Raw genomic sequence first — 15,562 nt, forward strand, 5'->3', positions numbered from 1 at the left:
TCTAAAGTTCAGAAACTAGTACACTCCTTTTATTAAGTACGGGAGCTCCCGGTGGCTTTCTCAGACTTTTATTGAGCTTTTATATGTAGTGCAGCAACCAGGTACATGGCAGGTAGGGGGTGGTGAGGGGGGTTGGGGGGTTTGGTGGCCAGGAGGCCAGTAGGCCTCCCAGCCCCTGGCAAGTCTTCACTCTGGGCTTCTCTGGTTTTCCTTCTTCCCTTCTCTCTCCTGCCTCTTCTTTCCTTGGCCAATGTCTCAATACTGCAGGCATGGCCCACAGAAGCAAACAACACAACTTCTAGCAATGTAACAAATGCAGGGGCCCCATCAGGCAGGGCAATCCTAATGTGGGGAGGGCAGAAAAGCCTGAAAATCATTTACCCTACACTTGCACAGAGTAGAAGCTTTAAAATCCTCTTTATTTATTTATTTTTTTTTAAATAATAAATTTTATTTTTATATTCCCCATACAACTGCACATGCCCCATTCTGACCCCAATCCCTCCCCTCCCGCCCCCACCCCCCAAAAAGTGTCTCTGGTTCATAGTTTTTTGTTGATTTTGATTTTCACTTTCTTATAGTTATTCATTTTCCTGATCCCTTATTTAAGTTTTCTAGATTCCTGCTATGAGTGAGACCATCCGGTATTTTTCTTTTTCTTTTTGGCTTATTTCGCTGAGCATGATCCCTTCCAGCACCATCCATGTTGCTGCAAATTGCATGTGTTTATCTTTTTTGAATGCTGAGTAATGTTTCATGGTATATATGTACCACATCTTCTTGATCCAGTCATCTATTTTTGGGCATTTGGGCTGTTTCCAAAGCTTAGCTATTGTAAATAGTGCTGCTATAAACATAGGGGTGCAGGTGTTCTTTGGAATTGATGTTTCTGTGTCCTTTGGGTAAATACCTAGGAGTGGAATTGCTGGATCATATGGAATAAAATCCTCTTTAAATTGAATAATAGTAATACTACCAGAACTGAAAATGGTAGCTGCAGATCTTTCAAGCTCAAGGTCCAGATGTTTCAAGTTTTTCTAATATACCTGCCCTCTACTCCCTAACTCATTTATCTGAAAGGGCAGAGACCAGCAAAAGGATGAGTAACAATTCCTATAAAATTCACGTCAGAGTTTTGTGACACTGCAAAATTTTTATCCCCGTGCCTTAAGTTTGGGTCACTATTCATTTCTTTTGCACACAGTTCAGGGGTTTATTTTTAAGTTATTGTGGCGAAATAGGTCACATCCCTAGGTATTAAAGAGCCTCAGCAGGGGATTGCAAATTTTCTCTCATTCTTAGGTTTCCCGCAAAGCTCGATCGATGGGGCCATACTCGGGCTCACCGAATGAGAGCGGAGCGATCCACAAGGTGACCAGGATAAGGAAGGAAAGAATAAGGCTAAGAGCAAGTTTGGTAAAATAATATAACCTTTTCTAACGCAACTACTAGGTGGCGACCTTGCAGCCTTGCAGCACTGCCTCTGCCCACCCATAGGGCAGTGCTCACTGGGCCCCGCCCACAGCCGCGCTAGGTCCCGCCCACAGCCGCGCTAGGCCCCGCCCACACCCTCACTAGGTCCCGCCCCAAATCGACTCCGCTGAATCCGCCGCCTCAGCCACGGGCTGGTCCGCAAGGCGCTTGCGCATTTCCTAAGGCGTCTTGAGACTGCCCGAATCTAAATAGGGGGGAAGATGATACTTCGTATTTTCCACCTACCCCAAACCTGCGGTTTTATGCTCTTTTCTGGAGGTGGTCTTGTCCTTTTCGATTCTGAGGATCCGACTTGTAGGCTATTACAGTTTAAGAGCGCTTGTTTTAAGTTAGGCGATATTTAGACAGCCCAATTTCTGGAGCAGGGTCCTTAGGCTGTGCCGACGGGCGACAGCCAGGAAGGCGGGGTCCTTCTCTTCGGGCGGTCGCGCAGGCAGCGGCTGCGGCTGGCTGGACACCCGGCGTCATGTACTACAAGTTTAGTGGCTTCACACAGAAACTGGCGGGAGCATGGGCTTCCGACGCCTATAGCCCACAGGTATGGGTAGTGCCACGCCGGCTCCGATAGGAGCAGTGCGGCCCAAGCCTCTCCGCCTTGCAGTTGAGGCGCCGTTAACGGGACGAAGTTGCTGCCAGCGGTTCGGTTTATTTCATCCTGCATTTGTCCGCGCCTCTATATCGGCTTGTTGCGGCCAAAGAAACTTCTAATTATGTAGCTGCTGTTGCGGCGGGGCTGTCCTGGCGCGGAAGTTGGTTGTGGCATTCAGCAGGTGTCAAGGTGACCCCCAGGCTCGTTGCTTGTGGGTGTTGGGGTGACTCGTGGGGTCCGCGGCGTCCAGAATGCCACCCGGCCGAGTCCAAAGTTAGGCTCTCCTCTATTTCAGGAAACATGGTTTCGGTCTCCTCAGTGCCCCATTGTCAACCCCTATTCCCGCCCCCTTCTTCTACCCCCTTCCCCCATACACACATCCCTGATGCAACCCCAAAGGTTGCCTCGTCTAAGCATTTGGGGAGCTGGGATGATGCCACCGAGGGAAACCATAGGGGCAGAAGGGATTCATGAGTTCCTTCAAATTCCAGGTGAGCTTGAGCAGTTACATGCACGGAGCTTTCACTTTCCCATTGTTAACAAATGCCCTTTTTAAAAAAAAAAAAAAAAAAAAAAACTTCCGCATTCACTCACATTTTGCCATTTTAGAGTTTGAATTTCCAGCTGTGGTGTAGAGATGAAGTTTACATTCCTGCATTTAATTTGGCCTCAAAATTCTGGTTTGGCTACTTTGGTTTTATGACCTTGACTAGGTAAATACGTTGAGTTTCACCTGGAGAAGTTTTAGTCCAGGTTAAATGAGGTGTTTGTCAGGTGGCAAACAGTATTAAGCAGGTGACTGGTACTGGATGAGTAACTTTTCCCCGGAATATAACTTTTCCCCTGAAGCTAAGTGCAAGACCCTGTCATATTCCTATCCTCAGTGTGGGAAGGGTTGAAGTATGCATTTGGAAAACTGGACTTGAACAGTGTGGGTCCCAGGTGCAGCTGTAAAGGAAGAGTCATTATTGCAACTTTTTCTGTGGGATACTGCAGCTTGCCTAAGGGTGAGAATTTCAATCTAAGATTAGATACACTATTAAGTAGGATGGGGAGGGAGCTGGAAAGGCAGTTTTTGTGGGTGTGGTATTGTGGAGAAAGGGTTCAGGTTTATAAATGTTGAATTTGTGGTGACCTGTTATGTCTGGTAGCATTTGGATTTTCATTGTGGCCTTTAATAGATGTGGTAGGTGGTGGTGGAATCTGTGGTGGAGACATCACTCAGGGAGTCTGTAGGAGAAAAAGGTGGGAATATAATTACACAACAAAAACATTGGGGATGGTGGAGGAAATTTGTCAAAAAGAACAATCCAGGGTTAGAAGGAGAATCCGCATTATTGAAACAAAAATAATAGCAAGTTCTAAAGAAGGCATTGGCAGCTGTGATCTTGTACCGATTATAGGAAAATAGCTATTTCTATCATATCTTCTCTACCAAAAAGAAAATATATTTTTCAGTGTAGATTTTAAAGTATGTACATGAACATACTTTTGTTCATGACAAAAGTATGAGCTTTGTAAACCATACCCCTGTTAACATACAGAACATTCCATCACCCCTAGAAAGTTCCCTGTTACTCTTGCCCTGTCAATCCCTGTCCACCTTCCTGTTCTGACTTATTACTATAAATAGTTTTGCCTATTTATAGTAAATTTTAAATTTCAGATAAAAGTAACTGTATGGTACTGTTGTGTAAGGCTTTTTCTCTGAAGTTCATTCATATCACATGTTTTCTTTTTGTTGCTGTGTAGGATTTCATTGTATAAATAAATCACAGTTGATCAAGTCTGTTGGTGGTTGTAGATGTTCTCTTGATTTTTACCATTATTTAGGTTTTGTTATCTAAGAAGGAAAAAGTGATGTTTTATACTAAAAGTGACAGATTGAAATTAAATTGGCACTCAAGAGCAGAGAGTACTCCGAGATCCGTTTAGTATGGATAGGGCTTTCAGATTTTCAGCACAGCTTGAATTGTTTCTCTTGGGAATTTGAACTTGTTACTTAAGGATTTCTTAAGTTATGTTGAAGGAAGTAATATTGTGTAGGCTTTATATGAATTGTAGATTTCAGAGTAATTGTGACAGGCACCCTCCAAACCAGGTGTTCTGACTTTGGTAATTAGGAATACTTCAGTTTTTCCTTTCTTGGAAACATTAGCACACTGTGAAACGTAGATGCTTCTACCTTGCAGTGTTATATAAAGAGAATAACGTAATATGCATTAAATAACCTAATAAGGAAAAGCTAGTTCTCTAACAATAGTACAGGTAGAGATTGATGGCAAGTAAGTGTGGTGAGGGTATTTTTCAGTGGTTGGTTGAAAAGCATTTCCTTGTCTTTCTGTGTCCTATGTTAAAAATAAAGTGAGGGCCTCCCCTGGTGGCGCAGCGGTTGAGCGCTGGGCTGCGAAGCTGCCTGCAGCCTCTGCAGCGCCGGTTCGATTCCTGCCCGCCGGCGAGGGGCCCACGTGGCGCGCAGACCTCTCCTGCTGCACCCACTGCTCCCCTCAGCAGTGTACTTCGTTCCTTCTGCCTGTTCTGCTTCCCGCTCTGGCTCTGGTGAATTCTCTCACCCTCCCGTGCTTCTGACTGTACCCAGTGCTTGTATAAATAAATATATCTTTAAAAAATAATAAAAATAAAGTGAAGCCAATAAGCAAGTGAAAAGATAATATTGGTCATTAGGGAAATGCAAATCAAAATTACAATGAGATACTGAAACAGAGCTATAGGGTGCTGCAGCCTCAGTAGAGGAAGGGCCAAGGTGGGCTTTTTTACCCTCATGCACAAGTACAAGACCATTCAGCCTCAGGGAACAACAACAGTGGGGTTTATTTAACAAATGGGTAACAAAGTTTCTAAGGCCACAAGTGGCCGGCTCTCTCACCCCAGTTAGTGTCCACAGTGTCCAGAAGTTCCAAATGAAAGGTGGCTCATCCAAGATCTTGCTGTCCTGTCAATGAGGGCTTGGATGCTAGCAAGCAGCGGGCCAGGAGCCAACTTCAGTACAGCTGGAGGTGCTTCCAGGTGGGGCTGCTGAGATAACCTGCAGCAACAGTCTGAAGGTGAGGATGGACAGCACCAGATGCTGGACCAGACAGCAATAGAGGCAGCAGCACTGGGAGGCAGTACCCAATAAACAGGATCGGTTAACAGCTTTCAGAGGGGATGTAGACACAGAGTGCTGGTCCCTTGTCAACAGTGCTGGGTAGGACTGGCCACTAGTCCCAGTCACCACTAGTCATTACCAGTCACTAGAAGGCAGTGTAAGATATACCAGCATTAACAGCTCTTTGTGAGTTGTTGGCCCACACCAACAACAGCTCTTTGAGACACTAGGGCCGGAGCCTTTGGTGCTCCTTTTTAGGTAGGGCTAGAAGACAGTGGCCCCAGGCCTCTGCAGAGCTCTTCAGCTTTCTTCAGCTGTCAGCTGCTGCTGCTTTTTTCTTTATTCTTCCTTTTTTGGAGACAGGAACAGAGTCCCAAGCTGGTGCCTGCATTGACTTATATCGTCTTTCTGGGTGCCCCACCCATAAGTCTGATTGGATCATCTTCAATCCTATGGCATGTTAGACCATTTAGCACTAATCAGCTCATAGCTCAATCATTCTCATAGCTCATTCATTCTACCATCTGCACCTGGTAGCCCTTCCGCTTGTGCTGTGGGGTCCTAATTTCAATACCACTTGATATCTGTTAAATTCAAGGGCAAACAACATGTGTTAGTGGCAAATGTGGAAACCTGCAACCCCACTACATTACTGTAAGGGTTGTAAAATGGTGCTGCCACTTGGGAAAACAGTTTGGTAGTTTCTTAAAAAGTTAAATGTAATTTTAGCATATGACCTAGTAATTCCTGTCCTAGTTGAGATGGCAGAATGATATTGTAGCTAAAGAGAATTGTGAGAATGAAGGAGAGAGCATGTTGAGTTTGGGTTGTGGAGGGAGATAGATTATGAAGTACATAGCATGGTTGGACTTAATTTTGTGAGATATCAGTGCCATCAAGCAACTTGATGCAGAAAGTTGTAGAGTTTTATCCAGAGGTGAAACGAAGGAGTGCTTCTTAGCTTCAGTTTCATGAAAAGTTCATGATGGAGAAGCAAGTACCATGACCAGATCTACACTTTGAAAAGATAATCTCACTGGGAGAGTCTCATGTCAGGAATGCCTGTTATACCCATAAGATAGTTTGGTATGTAAGAATGGAGAAAGTATTAGAGGTCTGGGCGATAACGATTTAGCATTGAGTTGAGAGAAGTTTTTAGGGATGAGGAAGGAGGACTGCAAGATGGCCTGGCATTGGAAGGCTGGTAGAGCTTTCCACAAAGAACAGGTTGCTCCTGAGCTGGCATGTGAAAGAAACTGGGTAAATTTTGGGTGTGCAGAGTAAGATCTTGGGGTATCTTGGCGGTGGTAACATCTGGCTGGAACAAATGAAGGACTGAGTCACTGGATTGAACCTTGTTTCTTAGTCATAAAAGAGTATGTTTTGGGTTTCTAGCATTTAAAAATTACATTTTTTTGGGGGGGTAATTCTCCCTCCTTCACAAACTGAATGGTAGAAGTAAAGGAAAACTTGGGGGAAAAATTATACTTTAAAAATTTGGAGCAACTTAAGTAGACTAGGAAGAATTCAACTACTAAATGTGGCTGTGGTTGAATGGCTCTGTGCGTGTGTGTGCGTGTGTGTGTGTAGGTGGGTAGAACTGCGCTCTTAATTGTAGAGGTAGTGATTGTGTAAACAGCTAAGAGATTTGATATTAAAAGTAAAACCTGTGATTGTTACTTAGTCTATTTTAACAACAGTGTTCAGCTGTTTTGCTGTTGCTGTGGGAGTTGTGGGAGAATTTACCATCAAATGCTGATTTACGTGACTTTGGTTCCGAAGTTTCAATTCTTCTTTTGTAGATTTATACAGTTCAACAAATATTTACTGAATGTACACTCTGTGCCAGTCACTTTTCTTGGGAAATAACAGTAGTGAACAAAACATGCCAAATCTTGCCCTCCTGAGCCTTCCATTGCAGTAGGGGGAGACACAGTAAACAAAGCAGAATGGAGTATGTTAGATAGTGATGAGTGCTGTGGAGAAAAATAAGGCAAGAAAGGGAGAGGCAGGATAAGAGGGAGGACATGCAGTTTTTAAAAGGGTAGAAACATTAGGTTTCACTGAGAAGGTAACGGGCAAAATCCTGATGGAAGTTGAGGGTGCAAGCCACATAAAGAGCTTTCTAGATAGAACACGCTTGGGTAGTAAAGTGAACTGGAGCAGAAAAAGGAAGATATAAGGGGAAATATTGAGGGGTGCATGTTGTGGAGCCCCGAAAGACATTGCAAGAATTTTGGAGTTTTTCTCAGTGAGGTGGGATGCCTTCATGAGTATGTCAGCTGAGTAGTGACATCATCTGTTTTCACAAAATCACTGGTTACTGCATTAATAGTAGAGTCCTGGAAATGAGAGCAGGGTGACCAATTAGGAGGCCATTGTAAAAGTCCAGGGGTTTGAGCAGAGTATAGATTAGTGGAGATAGGTGAGAAGCAATCAGATTCTGAATACATTTTGAAGATAGAACTAAAAGGACTTGCGGTGTGTGAGCAAGAAGTATTAATAATTTCAAAGTTTTGGAGTACCCGGAAAGATAGCATTGCCATTTTTTGAGATGAGCAGAGGTATTTGAGCTTTTAAGTTACTGTCAACTTTAGCACTGGAAGAGAAGGTGAAGGAATTTACTCTAGACCCTTTTCTGTAAATACAACTTCCTGGTCCAGTCCATGCTTGAAAGCCCTAGTGCTTGAGAACCCTAGTGCTTGTCCTGTCTAGCTCTGTAAACATTGGAAATATTGATTGCTCTCAAATTGTGAGGAGGTTTAATAGTGAGTAGTTGCAATACCTCACTACTGTATCTGTTTTATCTGTATGGCCAAATCAACGGATTTATTTATCCTGTGGTGTAATAAAAGTGGGTTAGAATTCCATCTCCCTTGTGGCATCTCTGAGTTGTTTTAATCATCTGTAACATGGGCTGATCATAATGTCTCATTTATAGTAAATTTAGTTGTGAAGATTGTGTAAGAAGCTGAACAAAATGCTAATTAATAAATGAGAACAACCGAATATAGGATTTTACACGCTCTCTGTAAAGATACTTAAATATACCTGGGAAAAAGACTGGAGAATATACAACTATTAATAGTTGATGTGATAAGGCAATGGATTTTTAGGTAACTTTAAATATTGATATTCTAACTTTTATATTATAAATGGAAATATGGAACTATTTGAGACTGTTAAGGTGGCTGTTACTCCCGTTTCCAGATGATAATTGTCCAAAAACTGCTGTAGTTGTGAACATTTGATGGGTGAACAAACACAAAGAAGCTAGGTGTAATCCCATCTAAAAATGCTCCTGGCAGGGCCTCCCTGGTGGCGCCAGGGGTTAGGACACAATCTGTGGGGCTGTTTGCAGCCACTGCAGCATGATTTCGATTCCCTGGCCAGCCAGGGAGCGACCCACATGGCATAGCAGACGTCTCCTGCCTTACCCGCTGCTCCCCTCAGCGATGTGTTTCAGTGGATCTGCCTGTTCTGCTCCCCTCTCTGCCTCTGGTGAATCCTCTCACCCCCACCCCCACCCCCGCACCTCTGGCCTGTACCCCAGCTCTTATATGCTGAATGAATGAATGAATGGATGAATAAATGAATAAATCTTTAGAAGAGGAAAAAAGAAAAAAAAATAAAAATGCTCCTGGCAAAACATGAATTTAATTTCAGACCACTTTTATAAATGCTTGGTAGGAAGACTTTTAAGATTTTTTCATTCAAGGGGAAATGATCATTAGGAGAAAATACAAAGAGCTCACAGAGTAAGAGTATCTAAAATTCCCCAGTTCAATGAGATTCCTTTTGCCTTGTTATCTCTGTAGTTAGGGCCCCAGTTCCTTTCTCTGCCTCCTGAGTGTGTTTAAGTACTAGATATAGGCTAAATGCTTACTCACCAAGCTTTCTCTTTGTACGGATTCTTGTTTGTAAGCAATAGTTAAGGGGCAACGGCAAGGGCAGGTAGTGGAATACTTAAAAGCCAGGCCTCTGGTCTTTAGAGAGGCGTGAGTTTGAAATTTGATTTTCTTTGATTCGGTTTTCTCCTCTGTAAAGTGAAAATAGTTACATATCCCTAGGGGTGCATTCATGATTAAATGAGATGAAATATTTAATATGATGCTGGTCACTTAACAAGAGCTTGGTAGATATTAGCTACAGTTATTTTATAACGTTAATATCCATAATGGCAGAGATTTTATCTTACTCATTGTATATGTTCAACAAAGTATAAGTGCTCAGTAATATATATTGAAAGAGTGCGTGTAGTACAGAAAAAAGACAGTGATTCATTCCTATTTATGGGACTGTGTGAGAAGAAATGGAAGCCAAATAACTTTTGTTGCCCTTTTGATTCTAAGGGCTGCCTGGTGGGAGAACATTGAGGTTTTCAATATTCTGTTTCCAATATTCTGTTTTCAGAATTCTAGATATGTCCTAGAAGGGCTCAAGAACCTGTGGTCTGATGACTGTGTCAACTTGGGCAAAGGTTTCCTTTTTCATTTATAAAATGGCAGAGGCTAGGCTTGAACTCTGCTTTATTTGTCCTAGCTAGAATTTAATAAAAGGATGTTACTTTATGGTTTGTAACTCTTTGCTCCTTAGGCAGGTTATTTTGGTGAGCTACTATAGATTGACTCTGTCAGGGAGAAAACCACAGTTCCCTTTAGGTTCCTTTTAAATGTTTAATTTTTTTAAAAGATTTATTTATTTATGCATTTAAGAGCTGGGGTACAGGCCAGAGATGCAGGGGGTGAGAGGATTCACCAGAGACAGAGTGGGGAACAACACAGGTAGACTGATGAAATACACTGCTGAGGGGAGCAGCGGGCAAGACAGGAGAGGTCTGCTGTGCCGTGTGGGTTGCTCCCTGGCCGGCCAGTATTGAACTCATGCTGCAGTGGCTGCGGTTTCTTCATAGTGTGGTGCTTAACCCCTTGTGCCACCAGGGAGACCCTCTTAAATGTTTCATTTTTTATAAGTATATTCTACATATGACATTAGTAACTTTATTGAGAGATAATCCAAGTATCATATATTGATCATTTAAAGTGTACATTCCATTGGTTGTTAGTGTACTCACAGATAATGTACAGTCATCACCATGTCAGTTCTAGAGCATTTTCATCACTTCAGAAAGAGACCTGGATCCTTCAACTATCACTATACCACCACCACCCCCCCTACATTTCTCTGTAGCCTTAAGCAGACTATAATCTACTTTCTGTCTTTTGTAGATTTCCCTCTTCTGGATTTTCCTGTGAATGGGTTTATATAATATGTGGTCTTTTGTGACTGGCTTCTTATATTTAGTGTAATGTTTTCAAGGTATTCTGTTTTTCTCCCCCTACTGGGTTCTTTTTAAGCCTGCATTTGTCCTTCCTTTACCCGTGTCACTGCAGAAACTACAAATAGCAAACTTATGTTAACCCTTAAATCCATTTAACCCTCAGATATATTAGTGAGTACCTGCCGTATTCAGGTATTCCGTAAATACCTGCTTTAGGTACATGTTTATTACCATACAGTCCTTTCAGTGGTAGCTCTTATAGCTATTACACACATGCACAGATGAGAACACTGGTATTTTCCTTTCCTATTTTTGGCCTTTGTCTTTTTCTTTTAAATGTCTTATATTTTTTTATTGAGGTAACGTTGATTTACATCATTGTATTTGTTTTAGGTGTTGTATGCTAAAGCCTCTCAAATATGTGTTTTCACACTGTACCTACCACCAGAGCCCCAGTAATCCTCCACTATGCTCCTTTGGGCCTCCTCCCTCCTCTGCTGCATCTCCTGCTTGCCTCTGTTGCAGCCAGAGGTCAGGGGTTTATTATTGCTTTGGTTTTGTCTGATCCTTTGTTTTGTTTCTTTCTATTCCACATGTAACTAAAACCATCTGGTATTTGTCTTTCTCCTGACTTACTTCACTTAGTGTTAAGTCCATTTTAAGGTTACAGATTCCATATTTGTGTATAACTTCACCCAAAGGAGAAAAGGAACAGCCATTAAAACTCTTAAAATCTAATTAAAAGTTAATACAGGTTATAAAGATTTTATTGGTTTGATAAGAATATAGGCACATTAGGTATTTCTAGAAGCTCATAATGAACTTTTGTTGTTGCTTCTCTCACCCTTTGCATCCTCCTCCATCTTAATAGCAGACAGTTGTTCTGACAGTTTGCTCTGGGAAAAGCGGGTGTTCTATTGAAAATTTAAGAATTTTCACATTAAACTTAAAATGAAAAGCCTTGTGGGCCTCCCCGGTGGCGCAGCGGTTGAGCGCTGGGTTGCGAAGCTGCCCGCAGCCTCTGCAGCACCAGTTTGATCCCCAGCTGCTCCCCGGCCACCAGAGGAGGGTCCCGCATGGCGCGCAGACCTCTCCTGCCGCCCGCTGCTCCCCTCAGCAGTGTACTTCGGTCCTTCTGCCTGCTCTGCTCCCCGCTCTGGCTCTGGTGAGTTCTCTCACCCTCCCGCGCTTCTGACTGTACCCAGTGCATATAAACAAAACAAACAAATAAATAAATAAATAAAGTTAAAAAAAAAAAAAAAAAAGAAAAGCCTTGTAATGTTAGAGATACCTTCCTTCCCTCTCGTGTGGTTGAGTAACAACTGCCTCTTCTATTCCAGACAGCCTGCGCCTTGAAAGTTTTGTTCAGAGGCCCAGACATGCTTTCAACTTGACATTTTCTTTTTTCGTACAGGGATTAAGGCCTGTGGTTTCCAGAGAAGCACCGCCTATCATATTTGCCACACCAACTAAACTGACTTCTGATGCTACTGCATATGATTATGTTGGGAAAAACAAAGTTCCAGAGATGCAAAAATTTTTCCAGGTGAGAGAATACGCGTTAGAACAGAGAAATCTTTGCAACAGATAGACTTTAAAAACCCTATGAGGGGGGCCTCCCTGGTGGCACAGCGGTTGAGCGCTGGGTTGCGAAGCTGCTCGCAGCCTCTGTAGCACTGGTTCGATCCCTGGCCGCCGGGCGAGTGTCCCATATGGCGCGCAGACGTCTCCTGCTGCCCGCTGCTCCCCTCAGCAGTGTATTTCGGTCCTTCTGCCTGTTCTGCTCTCCGCTCTGGCGAATTCCCTCACCCTCCCACGCTTCTGACTGTACCCAGTGCTTGTATAAATAAATCAGTAAATCTTTAAAAAAAAAAAACAAAACCCTATGAGGGGCCTCCATGGTGGTGCAAGGGGTTAAGACGCAGCGCTATGAAGCTATCTACAGTCACTGCAGCACGAGTTCGATCTCTGGCCTGGGAGGTGACTCACATGGCCCAGCAGACCTCCCCTGCCTCATCTGCCGTTCCCCTCAGTAGTGTATTTCATTACATCTGCCTGTTCTGCTCCCCACTCTGTCTTTGGTGAATCTTCTCACCTACTGCATTTTTGGCCTGCACCCCAGCTCTTGTATGCATAAATAAATAAATCTTAAAAAAAGAACAAAAAACCCTATGAAACTGAGTCTTAATCTAGTTTACTACCCACTTTTCCTCTTTTCCCTTAAGTAGAATTCTCTTGAGCCATAAACTAGAACGGTTTTGTAGTAGAAACTGCTAAGAGGGAAGGGTGATTAATTTTTGCATCTGTATTTAAGAATATGCAGGTTTTCAAATTACATATATAATTGTTGATTATCCTGTGGATGGAGGAAGCACTAGCGTGCATAACAACACTGAATAATCCAATATATATTTGACTTTGTGCACATGCAATGACATTTGGCAGAAAGTTTTCTTCTACTTCTTTTTGATAATAAAATTCACTGAACTGTTGCTAGAACTAGAGGAGGTTTGGGTTTGCTGATAAAACAGAGAGATGCCAGAATTGGCTCTTTAAATATTAACAATTTCTATATAGATAATTGAGAGGTCATTGACCTGATATATATCCATATACATCTATATGGGAGTGTCAATGCTTGTTTCTGTTGTTGCTCCTCAAAAATATGTCCTGATGCAGTACCAACATAGAAACTTTTGATGTGTTCAGTCCCCTTTTATCTGAAAAGTAAGACCTGAGCAGGCATTTGGGGTCTTGAGTTGCTGTGGAGAGGGAATTTGGAGACTGCAAGATAATGGGTTAAATATTTTGGAATCTCATTATTAAGTGGGGGTTTTTAACAGGCTTATCAGAATGAAGTCAGTTGAATACAAAATGGATTTGAATGAGTAATTGACCTGGTGTGCTTAGACTTCACTCACTAATGATCAGAAGTCAACCTAAATGGAGAGTCTTTCTTTTTTAAATATTTTCAGCTGCTTAATTTCTTTCTTTCTTTTTTTTTTTTTTTTAGATTTATTTATTTATTTATACAAGCACTGGGTACAGTCAGAAGCGCGGGAGGGTGAGAGAATTCACCAGAGCCAGAGCTGGGAACAGAATAGGCAGACTGACGAAGCACACTGCTGAGGGGAGCAGCGGGCGGCAGGAGAGGTCTGCGCGCCATGTGGGACCCTCCTCCAGTGCCCGGGGAGCAGCTGGGGAGCAAACCGGCACTGCAGAGGCTGCGGGCAGCTTCGCAACCCAGCGCTCAACCGCTGCACCACCGGGGAGACCCTGGAGAGTCTTTTTTATGCCTGTAGTTTTTTGTTTAGTTTACCTTCTTAAAAAAATTTTCACCAGTGCTCCTTTCCTAGTTAAGCAATATGTAATAAAATCCTTAGAAATTTGGAATTTGTTGCATGCACGATTTGGAGGCTGCATTTTAGAAAATAACTTTGGAATTATAAGCCTTAGCACATTTATAAGAAAATGTCAGTATTTCCGTACTGAATCAGGGCTTTTCTCACTGCAGTGTGTTAATGAGTTATGAGGTGGAAACTTTTGTGCTTTGTTAGCCTATTGATTGTAAAATGTTTTTCATAACAACCTTGTCCTTAATAATTCTTGCTTTCAAGAGATCCGATGGTGTGCCTATTCACCTGAAACGAGGCCTGCCTGACCAAATGCTTTACCGGACCACCATGGCACTGACAGTGGGAGGGACCATCTACTGCCTGATTGCCCTCTACATGGCTTCACAACCCAGAAACAAATGAGTCAGCTGCATAGGACTGGTTTGCTTTTTGGCATAAACCCTTTGAATTTTCATTTTTCATTGTTTCTGTAATTTTTTTTTTTTTTACTTGAATGCCTGCTTAACATTTTACAAGAAACAGATATTAAGACAACATTTTGGCTTGTTTATGAAATTCACATGGCCTTTCAGAGCTCATTCAACAGTTAAAACTTGTTTAAAGAAATGCTGCTGCTCTCCTTGTTTGGGGTCCTGATTTCCCTGGTGGTGCTGGATGAAGGCTGTACACAGGCTCGTTAACAACAGTGTGTGCTGAGGTCCATGGGGACTTATGCGGTTGAGCATGCGGGTGTAGAAGTCTTTCTGGATTTGGATGTGACTGAGGAAGGAAGACAGAAGCCAAGACCAGGTGCTTGAAAATGAGGGGTTTGAGTTAGTAGTCGCCTTGGGGATTTTGTACTCATGCAGTAAAATGTTAATAGAAATTATTTGCAGCCTGCTTCTATTCATTGGGCAGTATGTTTCAAAGGGTTTTTGCCTCATCTCAGATCGTGACTGAAAATTTATGTATAATTGTTATGTATTTATTCCACCATGGGAACAGAGAACACCTGTTTAGTGTTGCACTTTAGACTGATGTCTGTTTCATTAATGCAGCTGTGACAAATTCTCCTTTACCTTTTAAAAATGTTATGGCTTTAAATTATGATTTATTTTGATTGTGGAATAAATACATGAATGAAAAATCTCAAGTTTGAAGTCCTTTTAAATGACCTTTTTAAAGTAATTTCCGAATACCAGAGACATCTTAAACCTGATTCTAATTTGTTTTTAATTAGGCACCAGATAATCTTTACAAAATGGTTCCTTAAAATCAAATAATAGGAAGCTAATGGCATATTGATGGTTACCATATGGTTCCTTATATGGAACCTTCTGGCCCCTTATGAAATGTGCCTGTAACACACTGTTCATTTAGACATTAATTTCCTGTACTATCACAATTGGTAGACTTCACATACCCTATATTTTGAAATATAGGTTGAAATAGCTGAAAAAAGTAGAGTTTTATGATGTATAAACTTGTGGTCTGTATCTTGCAATAGCAAAGAATAGTGACCTCTTAACTGGGGATAAAATAGTGTTTGAAAACAGAAGCATTCTTATAGGTTAGGAAGCTCTCATTTTTATAGGTCTAAACTTTCTTCTGTGCTAATATTTCTAAATTTTTGAAAAATTAGACTATAAAAAGATTGTAAGAACAGTACAATATACACTGTATGTCCTTTATTAGATGACTGGCTATTGTCGCCTTTGCTTTTTCTCACAAACACAGGCACACACGAATGTACA

At 42.1% G+C, this 15,562-nt stretch overlaps 1 protein-coding gene across 2 annotated transcripts; it reads left to right on the forward strand.

Annotated features, from left to right (window-relative positions):
• The first annotated feature begins 1,900 nt into the window (after positions 1-1,900).
• On the forward strand, positions 1,901-15,412 carry LOC119259366 (cytochrome c oxidase subunit 7A-related protein, mitochondrial). Of its 2 annotated transcripts, none has more exons than XM_037528159.2 (3): positions 1,901-2,032; positions 11,888-12,019; positions 14,091-15,411. In XM_037528159.2, exons 1-3 carry the CDS (start codon positions 1,961-1,963, stop codon positions 14,229-14,231), a joined length of 345 nt encoding a protein of 114 aa, XP_037384056.1. In that variant the 5' UTR covers positions 1,901-1,960; the 3' UTR covers positions 14,232-15,411. The 2 variants fall into 2 exon arrangements, with proteins under 2 accessions (XP_037384056.1, XP_037384057.1); XM_037528160.2 differs by lacking the exon at positions 1,901-2,032 and adding an exon at positions 9,627-9,672 and having other exon boundaries at positions 14,091-15,412.
• Positions 15,413-15,562: the final 150 nt, after the last annotated feature.

This window comes from Talpa occidentalis, unplaced genomic scaffold (assembly GCF_014898055.3).
Source record: "Talpa occidentalis isolate TD23 unplaced genomic scaffold, MPIMG_talOcc4v2.1 talOcc4.5, whole genome shotgun sequence".
In the NCBI taxonomy this organism is placed as follows: Eukaryota; Metazoa; Chordata; class Mammalia; order Eulipotyphla; family Talpidae; genus Talpa; species Talpa occidentalis.